This window comes from Uloborus diversus, chromosome 2, assembly GCF_026930045.1.
Source record: "Uloborus diversus isolate 005 chromosome 2, Udiv.v.3.1, whole genome shotgun sequence".
Lineage (NCBI taxonomy): Eukaryota > Metazoa > Arthropoda > Arachnida > Araneae > Uloboridae > Uloborus > Uloborus diversus.
The window spans coordinates 173,518,170-173,539,922 of NC_072732.1; the positions used below are offsets into that span (position 1 = coordinate 173,518,170).

Sequence of the window (21,753 nt, forward strand, 5' to 3'; positions counted from 1 at the left end):
CCTTGCTTGATGATGCAGATATTTCGATGCAGCGCTTACTCCCGAAAATACTATATATATGTGTTTAAGTGTTCAATTTCTCAGAGAAAAATTGTCCCCCTGATGAAATAGCCTTTTCTTGGTCATGGATTTTTTGATATTTAAAAAAAAAATGCTTTCTCAACTCTTTTTTTTTTTTTAATGTCTTCTATTGTTCACATGGGGGGGGAGGGGATATGTGAAGAAGCCGAAGGCGCATACAGACAGGAATGAAAAAGCCGGACAAGCATCATGCTGTAAAGAAAAACTCTGAAAAATGAAACACATACATATATGTAAGATAAATAAATACCTTTGTGCTGAAAAGTAAAGTAAGAAATAACAACGTCAGAAAGCACATATTGCAGATTACTGCAGATATGTGTTTGAGCGTTACAAGGAACGCCTTTTTCAATGCAAAAAGTAATGAGGATGAAAGGACATCCAACAAAAGCTTTGTCGGATTTCCTTTACTTATACTCATTGAACTACACAGTGTACAAAGAATATTTTATTATGTACAGTATGCTTTTAAGCTTCTTGCCTAGTATGATAATTCCTTTAAAAATTATTTTCAGCTCAAGATTCTAATTAAATAATGAAATGTTTCGTGTCTTTTTATTTCCTATAATTTTTCTATAACACTAAATTGTTGACCAACTATTTAGTAACAAAAATAAATGAATAAATAAAGATTAACAATAAACAAGTAAATAATAATAAATGTTTACACTTTTTTTAACTTGTAATATCTTACACTAACATTAGTGTTATGGAAAGGATATTGGAACTGTTCACATGTGCTCCGGAGGTTATGTTCACAAGTTCTGCATCATCTGCCTCAGTGCTAACTTAAAAAAATAAAGAATTCTTTGCTCAATAAGAATAATTTAAACATTGTCATAAATATACCTAAATGTTCATAGAATGATTAGCAGTGATTAAGTTTAGCTTTTTAACTAGTTTAAAATTTGTTTTCACATGAAGGAAACAGGGAGGAAATCATATACAACACCTTTTAAACGAGTGAGCTCTAAAAATTAGATTTTTAGTTTTGAAGAAAAAACTGACATATAAGTGCCTAATTCTTTCTTACGTGGCTTTTTTATTTAGAGGCAGTCATTTGAAAGTTATGTAATTATTTTGTCGAATAAATTTCATTCTCAAACAACCACAGGTCTTATTTTGGATAGTCTTTGACTGAATTAGGTGTTTATTTACTCCTAAAATTTGAAAGAGCTATCAAATGTTTTCTTTACCATTTAGTGTTCACTGTTTATAGAATTTATAAAAATGTTTAATTAGCTGCATAAAATTACAAATGGACAGTTTTATTAGATTTATCTGACATTTAGGTAAGGGGACGAATTTTTGGAAGTGGGTTTGAAGTTATTCTGTTTTATTCAAATAAAGGTCAACTAAGATAGATAAGTCTTTTATACATATGTATATGAGTTTCTAGCTTACTATATCAGTATGAGATAGTTACTGTGCTTAATTTTCTTTTTATAGGGTGAATCCAGTGAAAGCCCACCTCCCCCTTTTTGTTGATTTATTTAGTTTTAATAGCGCAAGAGCCCTTGAGGGCTATACTGCCGTGTGCAAGTAAAGGGCAGTAACTGCAAATTTTTCTTTCTTTTTTTTTTTTTTGCATTTTTGTCATCTATTGTACATTATCTTTATTGTACAAGCTCGCTTATTTGGTTTCCGCTGAAAAAAAGGTGCGAAAAAGACGTCTAATTCCACCATTTCTCTATTGTTAGTATTGAATCCAAAACGTGTTTCTTCAAATATCTGGAAACCTCATTTCTGCAGATACTGCCGTTTACCTACACACTACAGTATACTGCTACAGCCCCGTTTTAGAAGCTTTTTTTTTTTTGAGACGAATATGCAGTAGTAACTTCTTTCTCCACATTTTCAGAAAGAAAACGACTAGAAAATGCATAGTTTCTTCTTTGGTTGGGGTGTTCATTCAATAGGTTGAGGCACTTTTTTTCATTTCAACCCCCCAAAAAACATGATACAGAACCATAATAGCTCTCCCATTTTTTTATTTTATTTTTATTTATTTATTTTATTTTTCTGCAATGGTTACATATAATATCTGAAGTGTTTTTACCATTATGTGACAAATGCCACAATTTTCAACAGTGCTGCAAATTTTTGAAATGTAATATCGCTTAAATTCTCATTCATTGGTTGGTATACCTTAGTTATACATTGCCTTCTGTTTTGCAATCAGTATTTTTTTTTTTTTTTTTTGTTGTTAACATTTTTTAAATTGCTATTTTACTTCATTGTTATTTTTGTTATTACTATTATTTTATAAATTTTTATGAATTTCTTTTTAACACGTGGGATATTCATAGTGGTTCAGTTAAAATTTGCTTCTTTTTTGAATTTTTGAGTTGTTAATCTAAAAATTTGTATTGAAAGTAAATTTTAGAATTTTTTTTTCTTTTTTTGCTATAAGTTTGTTTTATTGTGTTTTTTAGTTATTTTTTTTTCCTTGACAGGATGTAAATGTTAAATCAATAATGAATGAGTATTTGAATTTTAGCTTGTTGCCGTTATTTTTATCAGAGGGAAATTGGGTTTCATTTTTGACAAAGACCACCTGAAGATGCTAGATGATGTGATGCCAGAATTTTCAAGTTCGGCAAAAGAACATGAGGCTTTTAAACAGGTACTGTGATATCATGGAAATATATTACAAAACCACTTAACAGTATTCTTTTACACACTATTAGAAGTAATCTTTGTTATATTAAAAGAACTTCAATATTATTCAAATTAGAAAGTTTTGGAATTTGCTAAAAAGTATTAGCCCACAAATTGTACGAGAAACCGACCCTAAAGGTCTTAGAAAATGCTTATCTCACTTATGTTTAGTAGGACTCGACGATGCATCGGCCAGGCCGATCCATCGGCGCCGATTGTTCAAAAATTTGTCCATTGGTATCGGTGGCCGATGCTAACTTGGAGAAAACATCGGCCTTGAAAAACATCTAAATGCCAATGTTTTTCGGGGAAAAAAAGAAAAGAAATCTAACTATTACTTATCTATTTTTATGCATAATTAAAAGTAAGTACAGCATAGGGCCCGAAATAGGGCAGCAACAAGACCAACACCAGTTTTGGACTAGGGGAAATATGCCAAGTTTCAGATCGCTACCCAAATTTTCGCAACATTGCAGACACTTATCAAACACTCACTTTGATGAGAGTTTTAAAAAGGTTGTGCTCTTAAATCGAAATAAGTACAGTATGTATTTGCATGTTAGTTTAACAATTTAGTACATAAAAATGAGGCTCAAAGATGTTAGAGGTGGGGTGCTCTTCACCAGTAATTTTTCAAAATTGAACTCCTAAAATAGTTTTAGAAGAATTCTAAGGATGTTGAGAGGAACAGTTCTTCAGAACTTTTTCAAATTGAGGGCTTATCAACGAGATTATAGGCCATCTTTTGGTAGGCATAAGGCGAAAAAATAGAGTTCAGAGACTGTCTAATGCGAGTTTAAAGAAACTGGAGTTCCAAAAAATCAATTTTAAATGATTTTCAGGTGTTTTGTGTAAAGACGGCTGTGAGGCATTGCCCGGTCATTTTATCGAAACCTTGAAAACGAGATTGCAGGCCATAGTTGGTTGAGTTCAAGGACCGCTTCTCTTTTCCCTCCTTGGCTACGCCCCTGTTTTTATTTACTTAAAAAAAGAAAAAAAATATGGAAAAACTACCTAAAGTTTTTTTTTTTTTCAAAAAACATTTAAAATTAATTTGATAGTAATGTAATTTCGATTATTAATTTTTAAACTTCATTAAAATAAAATAAATCTCTAGCTAAAGTTTTGTTTTTCTTCTGTTTTTACCTTTGAACAGGTGGTGTAACTTTTCAATACACACAAGCCTTTAAAACCCTCTCTTTCCTCTTCTTTTGTTAGAAACATATTTCTGCGACCCCTGAATTTTTTTCTTACTTTGCTGAGATTTTTGGCACAGTACTCACACATAGTGTTCACTCTAGGAAAAAAAAGGGCAGGGTGCTGGCTTTTGAAAGGGGCACTATTTCAATGCGGTGTCCCCCCCCCCCATCCAAGACCAATGATGCACCACTCAAAAAGTACTGAGTGTCCCCCCTCCTTGCAAAACAACCAAAAAAACACCTTGCAAAAATTCAAACAGTCTAGTCTGCACCATGACCCCCCCCCCCTTGATCGCCATCACCACTGACTTTAGTAATAAATATGATTTCATCCTGAAAACGCACTTGTGTTCAGAATAGGGTTAGCTCACCCCCCCCCCCCCCACGCACAAATGCCTCACACACAATAAGGTAAGCACATTTTCCACACTCCATAGGAACATTTAGCTAATGCTGAAACTTGGTTTTGGGTGTTTTTCAACACTTTTCAGACCATAATTTTAACTACCTATAAGAGTTTTAATAAAATTCTAGGCATTTCAAAACCCTTTGATTTTCAATTAAAGAAGAACAGTATTTAATAACTAATCCCCCTTTTCTACCAAACAAACTGCCTAGTAATGTGCATTGTGCCATTAAGTATTTTAGTAGACATCAAAATTGTGATGAGTGTAAATTCTCCTTTTTTAAATATATTACACTTCAAATAGAATAATTAACTTAAAATACTGTGTGCAGTGCTTCAAAAATGCAGTGGTAGCAAGTTGCAAAACTAAAAAGATTTTATTTGAGTTCTATTTCCTAGTCTTGGAGTTGTTCAAATTCATAACACAAATGCGTTCGCAGATGTATGCGCTCCTAAATGCAATGCATAAGCAGCTTGGGCCAAGCTAAGATTTTTATCTCAGACAATTTTTGTGAAAATTTAATACTTCGCCATTTTAATTTTATTTTTTAAAAATCAATTGTATAATATTTATGAATGAAAAAGAAACAGTGCAAGATTTTTTCAGTTAGAAAAAAGGCACAAGTTAGTCAAAAGTATGCTTTTTATTATGTCAATAAGTGTTTTAAATAATCTGTTATATGAATCACACACACACACACACACACACATATACAAAGATAATAAAAATACTAGCAAAAAGGAGAGAATTGAATGAACTCCCTGTCAATGCAATATGTTTCTATATGAAATGGTTTTTTAGGGGGGGGGCTGGGGATGGGGGTTAAAAACCCAAGATATTAAAAAAATTTCCTTGCATTTTAGCCCAGTAAGCTTTGTACTATGTTCTTCTTAGGAAACAATCAGAAAGTTAACTTTCCAGAAACAGATGTGAAAAGATTGCTACACAATCACTAGCAATGCGCTATAATTGGCTAAGCCTAATTTCCACGTGCACACGAAAAACGGACACAAAGGGCTGAAATGTTAGGAAATTGTCCTATTCCCTCTCTCATTGTTGATTCTCAGAAGATCAAGGATGGGAAGGAATGAAGCAAAGATCTCTCCCTTCCCAGAAGACCCCACTCCTTCCCACAACCTTTCAAAAACCAACCCCCAGTAGAAGGGAAGAACATGCCTTTGTTTCCTACTGATAAGCCTCTTTGAATTCTGAGAATCTCATCCCTTCTTCCCCTAGGTATTTGCTTCTCCTTTTGTTTATTTGGCCGTTTTCAAGGTGAAATTCTGGGAACAAGGATAAGACATGGGCGTTTTTGTAGACAATCGCTGGACAAATAAAATTGCCCCGATATCGCGGCAGGTCGAAACGATGGTTGAGGCATCTTTTTAAAAACAAAAGGTGCATTTTCTTATTTTTGAAAAGGGCAGGGCGCATTTCGCAATCTAAAAGAAGGGCAGGGCGCATTCTGCTGATATGGAAAAGGGCAGGGCGCTGCGCCCTTCAAAAACGGCCTAGCAGGAACACTACTCACACACACACACACACACAAAAAAAAAGGAGATAAATATGTCAAAGGCCTCTAGCTATCATATTTGTTTATCCATTCACTTTTTTAAATATGATTTGTTTCTATGGTACATTGCTTTCAGCAATGTACTGAATACTTTTTTGTTCCTTAAAAAATGTTTGAAACCAACATTTTTTGCCATCTTTTAGTTAGAGGTTTCTATTTACCATTGTGGGATCAGCCATCTGCCATTTGAAACAAAACATAATCGGCCATCGTCCCTCTTTGAACCATCGGCTAACAATCAGCATCGGCCCATCGACCAAAAATAGCCATCGGTCGAGCCCTAATGTTTAGTAACACACACCCTTAAATGCATAAGATCATTCCATTTAATAAATACAGAAATTTAAAAAGGAAAGTTAAAGCTTCTCTATTCTTGCTATGTAAAATGATTATTTTAAAAAAATGCTATGTGTTTTATTTAGGGCTCTAGTAGTTTTGCCACCTCAGGTGAGGTTGACAAATGTCGCCCTCTTCTTAGCAATGTATATATATATTTTTAATCATAGAGCATTCTCTGACGGATTACTGCAATTTCTGCTACAAAATAACAAAACTAAGGAACAGATTTGAGGGGGGGGGGGGGGTGTCTTCTATTTTTGCCTCCTTACATTTTGCCATCATGAAATTTTCTGCCGCCCTAGGGGGTGGTACAGGTTACCTACCCCAGTAACTGGGTCTGGTTTTATTGCATAGCACTTTTAGAGTATGCATAGTGAAACTTCTCTAGAGCGAGCACTGTGTTCTTGAAAAAAGTAAATATGCAAAAAATAAAACTATCATATTTTTCATATTAATTTTCCTACTTGATTTACTTTTAAGTAAAAATTATTTTGTTGCAATAGATATGCAATTATGAACAATTGACGAGTTTTTGAAATTAACCCAGACTAAAGTTGATTCTTTGTATTTTCTACCCTTGCAGGCATCATCTACTGAGTCGAATGTTAGCCTCGGTGGTGTTGAATCAAAGTCTACCATGCATAGCAACAACAGTCATGCAAATATAAACATTTCAGAAGTTCTAATGGAAAGTGGAATGTGGAAAAGTATTGATCAGCAATCTCATAAGAGCCAGAAAAAGATTCTATCAGTTAAATGGTGAGATTCAAACACTAACTTATATCACACATTTTAGATTTATAGACTCAGTTTGGGTAAAGGGCTTTGGATAAATTGAGACACAAAATTTTGAGCAATGTGTCCAAACAACGTCCCTGTATTACTAAATGCCTATCACTTTCTCTCTTTTAACATAGTGAAAATGAACTCAAAATGAGGGAATGAGGACCAGTCAATGTTGGTAGGAGGTCACTGCCATCTATCGAAGTTATCAGAAATTAATAATGGAGAATTTAACAATTTGTTAGTTTCTAAAGTTAAATTTGGAAGTTAAGCAATTAAAAATTTGATTTGAATTGTTTGGATCCATCACCATATGTACACTTTTATTGGATGACAGCTGGGTAGTGCTGTTTCAAAAATAATTACCACATATGTAGATATTCATGAAGCGAATGTTCGAATCCTCCGCCACAGCAACGCCATCGTTAGATTGTAGCTAGGTAGCGCTGTCGTCCATACCGGAATTCAACGCTGGCGTTGACGAAAGTTCACTTTTTAATGCAAATGAGATAGGCATTTAGTATTACATGGGGGGAGAGAGAGAGAGATAAGTCCAAGACTACACTATTTAAGAGTAACTAGTAACTGGTTGTTAAAAAAATGTCTTTATGACTGTTGGTGTAGGAAATCATATTTCCTTTTACCATAATCTACTGTATCAGTTAAATGGCGAGATTTAAACACTAACTTTTTTCACACAGTTTACATTTATAGAGTCAGTTGGGATAAAGGAATTTTGTTGGATATAATTTGAGGTTTATGGCCTACAGCTAAGCTGAAAATTAGGCAACTCATTTCCAACTAAAAATTTGAGGTAGTGGTCTGCCCGGAGAAAATAAAACATGAATCATTCTTTACACTGAAAAACATTTATTTGACACATATTGAAAATTGGTTACAACACAATGATTTGTTCCCCGGGAAAAATTAGAAAAAAGATCTTACAATGGGTCCATGCATGGATTAAAAGTCCTGTTGGTGTTCCAAGGTGACGTTTCACCGGCCGTTGGACAGCATGGCAATTTCCACGAATTGCAGGCAGGTCGATTCACACCGCGTGAGCCACAGTTCACCACATCAAGGAAAGGTATGCCAGGGATGGACGCGATCTTCTTCCGCAGGAGAACAAAAGACCCACATCAGGGAAACTTAGAACTCTTTGCTTTTGTAGACGTCATCACAACACACGGGTTCCAAACTCAAAACATCACCAGTGCTTTTCCCGGAAAAACCAGACCTCACCAAGAAGCCAAAAAAATTTAGGATGACATTTAACGAACCCGTTCACAACACACAACACAAGACGAGAAGACAAGTAAAAAAAAACGAAGCGAAGCCCAAGCGATCGAGCTCCAGCCGGTCAGCGTATTTATAGCCCGATTCGGCCTTTCCAGAAACAATGTGACGTTACCTAATTTGCATATTGCCAGAACAACTCTACCCGGAGAAAACACAGCTTGCCGGTTGCACAATTCTTATTTAATTTGGCATTCAGCACTTAACACCTCAACATGATTTCATCACGTCATTGACACGTGCTCTTTCGGAAGTTTACCGACATCTGCCGAATGACAACAACCAATCATAGCATGCCCCATGTTTTCCGAACACTTCCGATTCAAACTCGGACATTTGAGTGTTGGCGGCAGGTGGATGGGATTCTTCGCGCAAAGTTTTCTCTCGGAATGGCAAAAGGTAAGTCACAAAATGATTTTTCTTTTAAACAATATTGGTGAAATCCTTCAAGAACCAAAAATAAAGGCATTTAGCCCAACAAGTTCCCCCCTCTTGAAGGAATTTCATCAAAAAACACATTATATACATTAAAAACATTTAACTACATTCATATTATATTTACAAAAGATACATTTGAAAAACAGTTCAAAAATTTGATACGCCCCCCTCATTTAATCCCAATTAAATATAATTTTACAAAGTTTATTTAAACAATTCTTAGATAGGGGTTTAGTGAAAATATCCGCGATGTTTATATTTGTCCTCACATATTTAATCAAAAAAATCTTTTGCTCAATTAAATTTCTTAAAAAATGGTACCTTACATCAATGTGTTTTGTACGGGAATTCTCAATGGGAGACTTAGAAAAATCAATTGTTGCAGTGTTATCACAATAAATAATTGTATCTCTAAGCTGGAGGTTTTCAATATTTAATTCACTTATTTCTGTGATTATCCTCTTCAGCCAGACCATTTCTTTTGCAGTTTCACCAAGTGAAATATATTCTGCTTCCATTGTGGATAACGCAACACATTTATGTTTAAATGTCCTCCAATTAATTGGGACCCGATCAATACACAAAATTGATCCTCCCATTGAGACCCTATCCTCCCGATTAGCGGCGTAATCGGAGTCTGAAAATCCCCGTAAATTTACACTATTGATTGAACTTAAATTTAGTTTGTATGATATTGTATGCTTTAAATACCCTAGCAATCTTAATAGAAAATCCCAATGCTTTCTTCCGGGATTTGCTTGAAATTGGGAAAAAATATTCACCGCATACGAAATGTCAGGTCGGGTCTTCCCCGCTATGTATGCCATACAACCCAACAAATTTCTGTATGGGAGCTTTTCTGCTTCCCTTTTTTCTTCCTCAGTTTTCGGGCAGTCGTCCTTCGACAAAACTGTACCCTTTGAGATTGGGAGGGTTGAATTTGGCACATAGTAATCAGAGAATAACTCCAAGACCTTCGAAATATAAGAGCTTTAGTGAATGAAAAGATTATTTTTATCTTCCACAAATTCAATCCCCAGGAGCTTTCTGGTTTTCCCCATTTCTTTAATATCATACATACTTTTAATTTCATTGATTACCTTTTTAATTAAATTTTCATTTTTTGCTAGAATTATTATATCATCTACATAAATAAGAAGAAAAGTATTTTTGTCTCTATGGTATACACAATTACATCCTTTTAATTTTTGAAAACCAAAACCACGAAGAACACTGTCTATTTCTAAGAACCAGTTTCTTCCGGATTGGTGTAGTCCATAGAGAGACTTCTTCAATTTACAGACAAAATTAGGGTGGCTTTTACTGACAAAACCCTCTGGTTGTCTCATGTAGATTTGTTCCTCTAAATCAGCATACAGATAAGCATTTTTTACATCAATTTGTGAGTGACACCATTTTAAAAGACATATAAAAATAGAAAAGAAAACTCTTACAAGTGAAAACTCAATTACTGGACTGAAAACTTCAGAATATGACTCAATTGACTGACGGTCCCCCCTCACAACTAATCTGGCCTTGTATCTTACAATTTCACCCCTGTCATTTACCTTGAGGTCGTAGACCCATCTGTTTCCCAAAATTGGTTTCCCCTCTGGTGGGGGTACAAGGTCCCACACCTCCCTTTGGTTAATGACATCCAATTCAGACTCCATGGCCAGTTTCCAGTTGTCCACCTCGGGGGTAGCCATACATTGCCTATACGAGTTCGGTATAAAAATTTCTACCAAACTTGCTTCTTCACTTTCTCCCGAACTTTCACTGTCGTCACAGATTTCCCCTACTGTTGGATTTTTAGATGAAAAGTCAAAAAGTTTTGGTTTATACTCTATTTTATTTTCACTACAATATTTTAGAACCTGTTTTAATGAATTTAATCTTACTTTATTTTTACCGGCAATTGTATAATAAATATCAGTCCTATCCCCGGTCTTTCTCTTTTTGGCTTCTCTAACCCATTTAATCTTCTCACAGGGAGTTTGCTCAACACTCTCCTGGATTTCCTGTTCAAGTTGAACTTCACTTATAGGCCTGATAAAATTAAATTTTCTCTCATTTTTATTTTGGACTTTTAATTCCCCCCATTTTTCATTTTCATTAAACTTTACGTTAATAGTTTCTGTGACTGTTCTGGTTTCAGGATCCCAGATTCTGTACCCTTTGGTACGTAAGGCATATCCGACCATGATCCCCTTGGTAGCCCTCATATCTAACTTTTTTAGTTTGGACCTAGGCTGACCTACATAGGCAGTACACCCAAAAATACGTAGGTGCCTCACTGAAGGTTTACGTCCAGAAAACAGCTCGAATGGGGTCTTGTCCATATTTCCTATTACCGTCCGATTCCTTACATAGTTGAAACAAAGAGCGGCTTCAGCCCAAAACTCATCCCCCAATCCAGAATCCTTGAGCATAGACCTCACACCATTCATTATGGTTAAATTATACCTTTCTACTACCCCGTTCATTTGCGGGGTGTAGGAATTGGTCCGCTCTATTTTTATTCCCTGATTGGTGAGATAGTTTTCAAAATCTTTGTTAACAAATTCTGTTCCATTATCGGAACGGATAGCCAAAATTTTTGAATTCAGGAATCTTTCAGTCCTTTTTTGAAAATTTACAAAAACATTAAATGCCTCATTTTTGTTTCTTAAAAAGAAAACATATGACTTTCTTGAGAAATCATCTATAATTATAAAAATATATTTCTTTCCCCCCAAGGACTCGGTCTGAAGGGGTCCCATCAGGTCCATGTAGAGCAATTGAAGTGCAGAATTAGTACGCCTTTCTGGCATAGATTTAAACGAGCACTTCCTCATTTTCCCTAATTGACAAGGGTCACAATTGGGTTTTTGCCCCTTCTTAATCTCCAGTCCTTGGACTGCACCAAGTCTACTCGTTTTGGTGATACTTTCCATATTTATATGGCAAAATCTCCTATGCCATTTTTCCATATCAATACTGACCATATTGGCCCCTTCAGACGGGTCCTTGGTCTTAAATACTTTGGTATAATTAACATTTTCACAATCAATATAAAAATTTGGTTTAACATGATAAAGTTTATTTATTAAATTTGCTGTAAATAATTTAACATTTTCTTGATTAAAGACACAGATCTTTCCGGGCAACCATTTGAGCTTATAGCCCTGTCTATCTATACAAGAACCAGAAATTAGGTTGCGTCGCAGTGTTGGAGCATAAAAAACGTTATTCAATGTGATGGTAACTAATTTTCCATCTGATTCAATTTTAAAAATCACTTTCCCAATGCCCTCTACCTGGCTCTTCACATTTCCTACAACTACCTCCATTTGTGTGTTTTGTACAGGCTCTAGCTCGGCAAATAACGATTTATCTCTACAAAAATGAGATGTGCTGCCGCTATCCAATAGCCATGTATCCTCACATTTTGGGTAGGTAGTGTTTGCAGAAATTTCATTTACTGAACAAAACATTCCTGCCTGAGGGTCTTCTTTGGTTTGAAATTTAAAATTCCTATCCTGTTTTACTTTATTACGGCTCCAACACTTCGACGCAATATGCCCTTTCTTTTTGCAAATGTAACAAACTTTATTTTTAGCAAGAAATTTACTCCTACCATTTGCCATTCCGGAGTTTCCGGGTTTTGAAAACATTGCCGAATTTTCTATATTAGGCTCTTCGGCCAAATACCTAATCCTACCCTCCTCAGCTAGTAGTTCATCTTTTACTTTCGAGAAAGTAAATTTCTCTCCTTCCCATCTGTAGATGGCTTGAACAATGCTGCTGAAACTAGGAGGTAAATACCGTATCAATTGAAAAGTTCTGAGTTTTTCTTCCATAATATAGCCATTTTCGACTAGTTGGTTAAAAATTCCCCCCAACCTTGCAGCGAATAATCCCACCGTTTCACCTTCTTGCATTTTGCAAGAGAAGTAGGATTCCCACAATGCGGCTACTCTGGCCAAAGATGGGGGTTCAAAATTTGCCTTAAGGGCTTTCCAGGCTTCATTAGGATCTTCCAAATTATCAATTAACCTTTTTGTATCTTTTTCCAAGTTTAAATAGATGATGGCTAAAGCTTGGCCACATCTTTTTCTGTCAGCACTAGTTAACTCCCCTTCTGGTTTCTTTTGGGTAATCTCCCATAAATCCCTTTCTATGAGCACCATTTTTATATCTTTGGACCAGGTAGCCCAATTATGGGAGCCCAACTTCTCAACGTTTCTATAATCTTTCTCCATAATAAAGAAATGATTCAATTTTCTCCGGGCAGGTCAACCACACGACTCTGCTACCACCTGTTGGATATAATTTGAGGTTTATGGCCTACAGCTAAGCTGAAAATTAGGCAACTCATTTCCAACTAAAAATTTGAGGTAGTGGTCTGCCCGGAGAAAATAAAACATGAATCATTCTTTACACTGAAAAACATTTATTTGACACATATTGAAAATTGGTTACAACACAATGATTTGTTCCCCGGGAAAAATTAGAAAAAAAGATCTTACAATGGGTCCATGCATGGATTAAAAGTCCTGTTGGTGTTCCAAGGTGACGTTTCACCGGCCGTTGGACAGCATGGCAATTTCCACGAATTGCAGGCAGGTCGATTCACACCGCGTGAGCCACAGTTCACCACATCAAGGAAAGGTATGCCAGGGATGGACGCGATCTTCTTCCGCAGGAGAACAAAAGACCCACATCAGGGAAACTTAGAACTCTTTGCTTTTGTAGACGTCATCACAACACACGGGTTCCAAACTCAAAACATCACCAGTGCTTTTCCCGGAAAAACCAGACCTCACCAAGAAGCCAAAAAAATTTAGGATGACATTTAACGAACCCGTTCACAACACACAACACAAGACGAGAAGACAAGTAAAAAAAAACGAAGCGAAGCCCAAGCGATCGAGCTCCAGCCGGTCAGCGTATTTATAGCCCGATTCGGCCTTTCCAGAAACAATGTGACGTTACCTAATTTGCATATTGCCAGAACAACTCTACCCGGAGAAAACACAGCTTGCCGGTTGCACAATTCTTATTTAATTTGGCATTCAGCACTTAACACCTCAACATGATTTCATCACGTCATTGACACGTGCTCTTTCGGAAGTTTACCGACATCTGCCGAATGACAACAACCAATCATAGCATGCCCCATGTTTTCCGAACACTTCCGATTCAAACTCGGACATTTGAGTGTTGGCGGCAGGTGGATGGGATTCTTCGCGCAAAGTTTTCTCTCGGAATGGCAAAAGGTAAGTCACAAAATGATTTTTCTTTTAAACAATATTGGTGAAATCCTTCAAGAACCAAAAATAAAGGCATTTAGCCCAACAAATTTGGGTGAAATGAGACATTTAATTTTGCGCGTTGTGTCCAAGAACCAATACCCAAAATTTGCCCACTCCACTTTTGCCCACTCTCTAAGAGTAACTGGGTATACAAAATTTGCTTTTATGACTGTTTGTTAGTGAATGAACTTATGTTTCCTTTTACCCCAGATACTAGCTGGTAGATGAAAACACCCGATTTATTTTCATATGAGGTTGATTTAGATAGACACAATCGGTTTAGAAGCTTAAGAAGTTCCACACCAACAATACTCAATTTGTGGCCTGTAGGTCACATGCAAGCTTACTCCCTCCAAATGTAATCTGAAGACATTTATTAAACGAAATCATTCAAAAAATTTAATTATGGGCTCAATTTATGTAAAATACATACAAATAATTTACATCAAAATTTCATCTTCGAAAAAAATAGGAAGCAATAGCTGGGAAGATGAAATTCATAAATAAATGTTTCTAGTAGCCGTCCACATGACAAGTATAACTAGTTGGACTGCTGAAGAAGAAAATGTAAGGTCCCTAAGCTTTTAAAAGCTTTTTTTTTTTTGCAGTGTCATCTTCAAACAATAATGATGCCTAAACAAACTCTCGGAATCTCGGAAGTAGGATAATGAATTGGTTTTCACGTACCCCATGTTTCCTTTTACCCCAGCTCTGACCCTGCTAGCCTTTTTTTTTTAAAAAACTAGCAAGTTTCTGATTCTTAAACATTTAACATTACCAAGCAATATGTAATCGTTTTAAATTATTTCAAAGTTCACCCTTGAATGTCGTAACCAGCTGTATATGAACCACGCATGTGCAGATGGAACTCTTTATTCAATATAATGTGCTAAAAATGAGCAAGACCTTAAAAGCACTGAATTATATCCATTTTTAGTAAGAAGAAAAAGCACAATTGTAAAAGAGATTCTCTGAAATCAGAAGAACAGAAATGTCTCTCAATCATGGAAGAGGAGGAAGAAGTATCTAACTCGCCTGATGCAACCTCCCCAACTGTAGTGCCATATGATCAGGTTGCAAACGACAAAAAAAATGAAACTGTTGTATGATCCTCTTCAGCATCATTATGCCAAGAATTGCCTTTAATACATTTCATCTTTTGCAAATCTACATTTATCCATAAATTAAATTGCTCAAAAAAATTTTTGATCAGTATATACATACATATATATCATTTTAAGGATATCTTGAGAACTTACATGTTGCTTGTTATTTGTAGAAGTTTTAATTATAATAATAACAATCTTGAGCTTAATTTAATAATAAATGTGTACTTATTATGAAGGACAATGTAATGGACTTGGAAATACATTTGTTTGTTATACTCATTTAAGCGTAGAATTCCATTTCTGGATATCTTCCCATTGTGTTGATTACTTTTTATTTTGAAAAAATGGGTTGAGTATCTTCTTCCACTTGGGAATTTTTACTCACCAAAAAATTTTTGTTTATAAAAAGTCATGTAAAAAGTTGTTTTAATCTGATTAACCTATTGAGCACCATGACAATCCTACAAGACGCACAAGGAACAAGTGAATATTCGTTACAAACTTTAGTTGGTTCAATAAGATTAATGAAAAAAACTAATTTAAAAAAATCACTCTTTTATTGTAGGCCATGGGTCCTGCTTTGAGTTGAATAGTTTTTGTGTGTTTTCAACCAATGTTTACATATTTGACCTCATAAGCAAGAAAGTTATTTCTCAAAAGCAAAATTTTACTTATGAACCTTGTTTTAAATATTTATTGCACACTCATCTAATAATCAGCCATTTTGATTTTAGAATTGAGATTTTTAAAATTTAATCTTTTTCTTTATTATTAATTTGGTCATGGTGCTTCAGGCGTTAAAAGACTATTTGTTAAAAAAAAACTCCACCCCTCCAAAACTTCTGTTACAGATTTTGTGGCATCCAATTGTAACATTTTAAAAAGATATTTTTTTGGCAATAGAGCTGTAGCTTGGGTGGGATAGTGTACAATATTTAAGAGGCAGGGATTTTAAAGTTCAAGTCATTTTATTATGTGACTGTGTTCACCCTCATTTTTTGCTATTTAAGTAAAGAGTTTCAAAGAAACATTAATTTGCACATCTTTCATGAAATCCTTATTGACAATAAGTAGTTTGTTATTTTTCATTGCTTTTAATGTATCAAAAATTATTTCACAATTTTTTTATGAGAATCAAGCTTTTTTACTCATGTCAAGTCATAATATCAATAGTTTTTATAGAATCAGTTTCAATAGTTTTTATAAAATCACATGTTATTTTTATTCATTTTCTGAAAGAAAACAAACCTGTCTAATGTACAACCTTATGCCAATAATATAAGTTATTATATTTACTGATGCTTTTCTTGTGTCATAAATTTTACACTCCAGGTGATATTTTTTTATGTAGGTTACATATTGTTTCATTCATTTACACTTATTGAAATGTTTATCCATTTTATTGTTTTGTTAGCATTCATGCTTTTATTTGCTTTTTATCATCATTATAAAAGTTTCATGTCAACATCTATGCATTGTTCATTGAATATAAGGCAGAAATGAATTTTATCATTCTGAAAATTCTTTCTTCCATATATTATTATTATTTGCTGTATTAATGATAAAATTTGCTAAAAAATAGAATTTTTCTTTGTGCTTTTATGTTTACTATATTTTTCTGCTGTATTGCAATCGAATGTACATTGAATTGTGTCATTTTTGAATTGTAAACCAAAACAGAAAATGTCATTTTCAACCATTTGTTGTCCCCTGTAGAGGCGTAATTCCAGCATAACACACTGATGTTTTTTTAAGGGACATTAATTTTTATTAGTGATTCCAGAGAATTAAGTTTAACTTATTTCTGCATAACTATCTATGAAATAAAAATTGAATAAAAAGAAACCTGAGCTCAATTCAATGAATTATAGTTTAAAATAAAAACAGCAAAAAAGGATTCTAGTGCAGAAGTTTCATGTGTTCTGTATTATTTACGCATCTGAAAATAAATAAAATTTGGTTGAAAACAAAAGACCAAAACTACTACCAAATTAAGTTCATGCTTTAATATCATACAGTTATAAGAACAGTCCTTGAATAATTTTTTTAGATAAACATACAGTATTTTTTTTTTAGTTTCATTAAATTAAAAGTATTTGTTGTTTTTCGGGTGACATTAGAAAAGTTAGAAAACAAACTCTTTTTTTTTTTTTTTTTTTTGCTCATATGTATTTTATATTCTGTTTTATCTCATGATAAAACATATTAGTCCATGAAATCTAGTTGTCTGTTTGATTAAGAGAACTATTGATTTCCAAAAATATCATATTAAAGTTAACACATTTAACTGCATCTCTGATGACTTGTTTTTGCTTTACAAGGTGGTTATAAAACTTACTATATAAGTAGCATTTTGCAGCTGAAGCAGGTTAGCAAATTGCATCTGATTGGGTATGTGGACTAAACCCAAGATGTGCTCAAGTATTTTCAAAAAAAAAACACACACACACACACACACACAATTGGCCAAAACTTCTACCAGTGGTTGGGGCTCCTGTCTTTCACCCAGACGACTTAAGCTAGATCACTGGTCTAATTCATGAGAAGGACTACCACTTTTCCAGTTCTATATGGCAACCATAAAACTTCCCACTAAAGGGTAGGGATTTTGTGAGGGGGAAAAAAAAAACAGCTCTTTGCATAGGGGTGAAAAAACAGCAAATTTAACAAGAAAAAAAGACAGACATGGAATATCTTAATGTTGTGATTGCTGCTTATATGAATCAAGTTTGTTCTAAACAGTTTTGATTCAATAAAACAGCTGATTCGATGAAGCAAAAATTAGTCAATATTTCTTTTAATGTGGAATCCTACATGCAGAGAGAAGTCATTTTTAGTCAAACAAGAAGAAATATCATTAGAAGTATCCCTTCACTCAAAATATTCATTCTTTGTTTGATTGCTTAGAAGGGGCAGTAAGTAATTTAAACATGCTTTTTTCAATGTCATAAAAAAAAATCTATATATCTAAGAATTCAGACCTCATTGTACCAATCTTAACCGAACCGGTGATAAAGCTTAAAGCACAGAAGTTCTGTAAAAACCATGTAGTATATCTCCATCTCACTCTTTATTTTATTTTTCCCGAGAAAACTTAATTCAAGTGTACAACACCCTGCCTGCCCCTCCTTTCACTATTAGAAGAAGAAGAAAAAACATCATACTTGGCAAAAAGAATTCAAAGCAAAGGAAAAGACTTCAATGACGCACCGCTTGCTTGTGGGAAATATTTAATGATATAAGTTTGATTCATTTAAGCGGCATGTTTGATTCAAATATCCGGCAGTTTTTTAATGTCAATACTGGATTCTGTTCTGTTTTTAAGAATTTAATTCATTAAAGCGACTAGTTCAATTAACCACAGATTCAATTGCCCGCTGCTCACTGTATTTAAGTACTTACCGCTTAGTTTTCATCAGCACATCATCTGTTATTTCTTTTGTTGATTTTATGGGCAGTAGATCATCTAGTGGACATTTTTAAACTGGTAAATTAAATTGTTTCAAAATTCCTCGAGTGCATGAATGTAGAGAGGAATGGTAGAGTGCATGTATTCTACTTGATACTACATAGAATACAAAATTTGATAATTAGCCACTGACTGATTTAGCTGTAGGAAGCTGTTCATAGGGGAAGTTTAACTATAACCACCCATATTCAAGTACAGGTTTGGATCTTACATAAAATACGAATTCAGTTTGCCAATTGTACTGTTTTTCTTCATTCTAATAAGTTAAAATGTGATACATTTTTTCAAAGTTACTGTGTATTAATTTCTTTTATATGTTTCCAGATGTAACATATCAAGTGCATTCATTCTTTGGTTTATATAAGTATTTAGTTTCTTTATGAGTTTTACATTTACTAAAGGTATTTTAAGTACTTTTCAATTGTATTTATTTTTATTTATTTATTTTATTTTATTTATTTATTTATTTTTTTTTTGTTGACAAGCTATTTATTTGCGATTTTAGTATTATGTTGGAAAGTGTCAGTGCATGCTATCATCAGTTTCATAAAATTTAATTTGCTTCTATGCAGATAAAAATGTATGAAACTGATGAATTTTTATCTGCAAAACTGATCAGAAAATTTTGGGCCAAACTTTGAAAGAGTTTAAAGGGGACTAATATAAAAGTATTCACTGTATAATTTATGTCTGGATATCCAACATGAAGGGGGTAGAGGGCATAAGATGGCAGTTAAAATAAGGAGGTAATGCTGAAAGTTGACCACATGTCCTCCAATCGCCTACAATATCTAGCATAATTTGAGTATTCTGGTGTGAAAGCTAACACTTCCAATTTTATGAATGAAAAAATTCATTTTACACTCTTGATGTCTGAAGTTAAAATTCCTTGCATGTTAACAAAAAGGCATTGTATCTGTATTCTTTATTTAAAAATTATAATGTTGACAAATGTATGTCGTTTATAGCTATTTTTGAATTTTATATAATGTCTTGTTTAGATGGACTGATTTCACGTAACATTTTTAAGTTAATCCTTATTCACTGTATTGGACTTTTATTTATTTATTTATTATTATTATCATTATTAGTTATTTATTTATTTATTTTTTGAAGTACTTTACTTTTACAAACAAACATGTTTTGTTGTATTATATATATAACAGTTTTAAAGCATGAAAAGTGAATGCATCTGTTATAAAAATGTCACTTAAAATTAAAATAAAATAATAATAATTTAACAAATGTTTCAGAATAAAGTAATTGTAAGTAGTCTTATGAGATTGAAAAAAGCTCATAACTTTTAAGAAAATGCTCTGATTCACTTAAGACTTTGTTCAAAAGGTTTTCATCATGGCATTTAGTTCCCATATTTCTTTTTGTTCCTGGGGGCTACCTCCCCTGCTCAGTATCACTCAACAATCCCTGCGAACTGCAGCAGTTTCATTCAGATCACTCTGTGAACCAAGCTTGCTACATTTGTGTGTGTGTTGTGTGTGTATGTTCACCGCCCACTATATCTTTGTATTTCAGCAGGTGTGAGTATAATATTCAAAATAACAATAAATTCTGGTGACTTTTTTTTTTGACCTTGCTAGAATGAAACTATAATTTTCCAAAATTTGGAGACAGAGCCAAAATTTTGAGTACCAAACTTTCCCCGCCATTCAGCACCAAATATAACATCAAATGAATACATTGAGTAAATGAAAAAAATATTTGGAGCAAATTGTGTAACAGTGCTATAACTGTATATACAGTGAAACCCTGATTTTACGTTTCTAAAGGAACTGGATTAAAAAAACATAAAATATGGGAAATACATAGAAAGCAAAAATCAAATAGAAAAATCTCAAGGTAGTAAAGATGACACTTTTAAAATACATACTATCTATATATATATTTTACAAAAAGAACATTATCATACATACTGTTTTAGATCATTTTAACACATTTAGTTGTGAATTCGGGTGTTTAGGTTGAAAATTGTCCGTAATAGTGGATTGTTTTTTAGTAATTAAGTTCAAAGTAAAGTGCTGCATCTTCTAGGATTGAAATACTTTCCAAGTTCTTTTCCTGGTTTTTATGAGAAAAAAATAGCTTTTCACTATTTGTAAACCCTTTAATGCAGTATTGTAAGAAGGGAAGAGCTCTGCTTCCGGTTCTTCTTGTTCATCTTCATTGGTATGACGAAAAGTCCATAGCTATAAATGGAGCAGTAGCATTTCTGTTTTCATTGTTTTACTGTTAACAGCATGGACTAGTCAAAGTCACAAAAGGAAAAACATATTGCATCTTTTAGATTTTGATTTTTTACTTCCCGTGAAAAATGTAAAATGCAAGAAATTCATAAATAATAAGCTTTTTATCTGGTTTAAATTAACATTATTAATATAGGGAAAATCTGGGACCTGATAAAAAAAACGTAAAATGCCGGGGAAACGTAGATTCACGATACCTAAAGTTGGGGTTCGCTGCATAATGTATACAGGGTGATTCAAATCAACGTGGACAAACTTACATGGTAGATCAGTCATACAACAAGGATCAAAAATAGCATAGGGTCGCAAACACCTGTAGAGGGCGCTAGAGCCACGAGAGGGCATTGCGATACAAACACGACCTGAGCAAATGGAGATTGTTCACACAAGAACAGGGGGTCGCAACTGCGATCCAGAGCCGCTACAGGGCGTCCACAATAATACATAACATAAAGAGAAGAAACAAAACCATTTCAGATAATTTTATTGTTAATGACTCACTCGCATGCTACTAATGTCAGGCTTACAGGAAATGCTCAAAGTTTTCCAGATGCATCGAGACACGCCTGGCATCTGCGTTGCATGGAACGACGCACCTTCTCAAAAATACCAGGTGTATCTCGAACACTTCCTGCTGCCGCAACGATCCTTCCTACCAAGTGTTCCAGCATTGCAACAGGTGTTTCATAGACAAGGCCTTTTAAAAATCCCCAGAAGAAAAAATCCAAGGGAGACAGACCTGGTGATCGTGGCGACCAATCCAGTCGCCAGGAAAAGTAGCCATAAAGCCCTCTTGTGGCTCTCGCGCTTGCTACAGGCGTTTGTGACCCTATGTTCCTA

General features: G+C 34.2%; 1 protein-coding gene across 1 annotated transcript in view; it reads left to right on the top strand.

Annotated features, from left to right (window-relative positions):
* LOC129216664 (sodium bicarbonate cotransporter 3-like) overlaps positions 1 to 17,085 on the top strand; it is an 86,792-nt gene extending 69,707 nt beyond the window's left edge. Inside the window, exons 21-24 of the mRNA XM_054850881.1 lie at positions 2,582 to 2,707; positions 6,649 to 6,681; positions 6,892 to 7,019; positions 15,012 to 17,085. Coding sequence (XP_054706856.1) covers positions 2,582 to 2,707; positions 6,649 to 6,681; positions 6,892 to 7,019; positions 15,012 to 15,183 — 459 coding nt within the window. The 3' untranslated portion in view covers positions 15,184 to 17,085. The remainder of the gene's footprint in view (positions 1 to 2,581; positions 2,708 to 6,648; positions 6,682 to 6,891; positions 7,020 to 15,011) is intronic.
* The last annotated feature ends 4,668 nt before the right edge of the window (positions 17,086 to 21,753 follow it).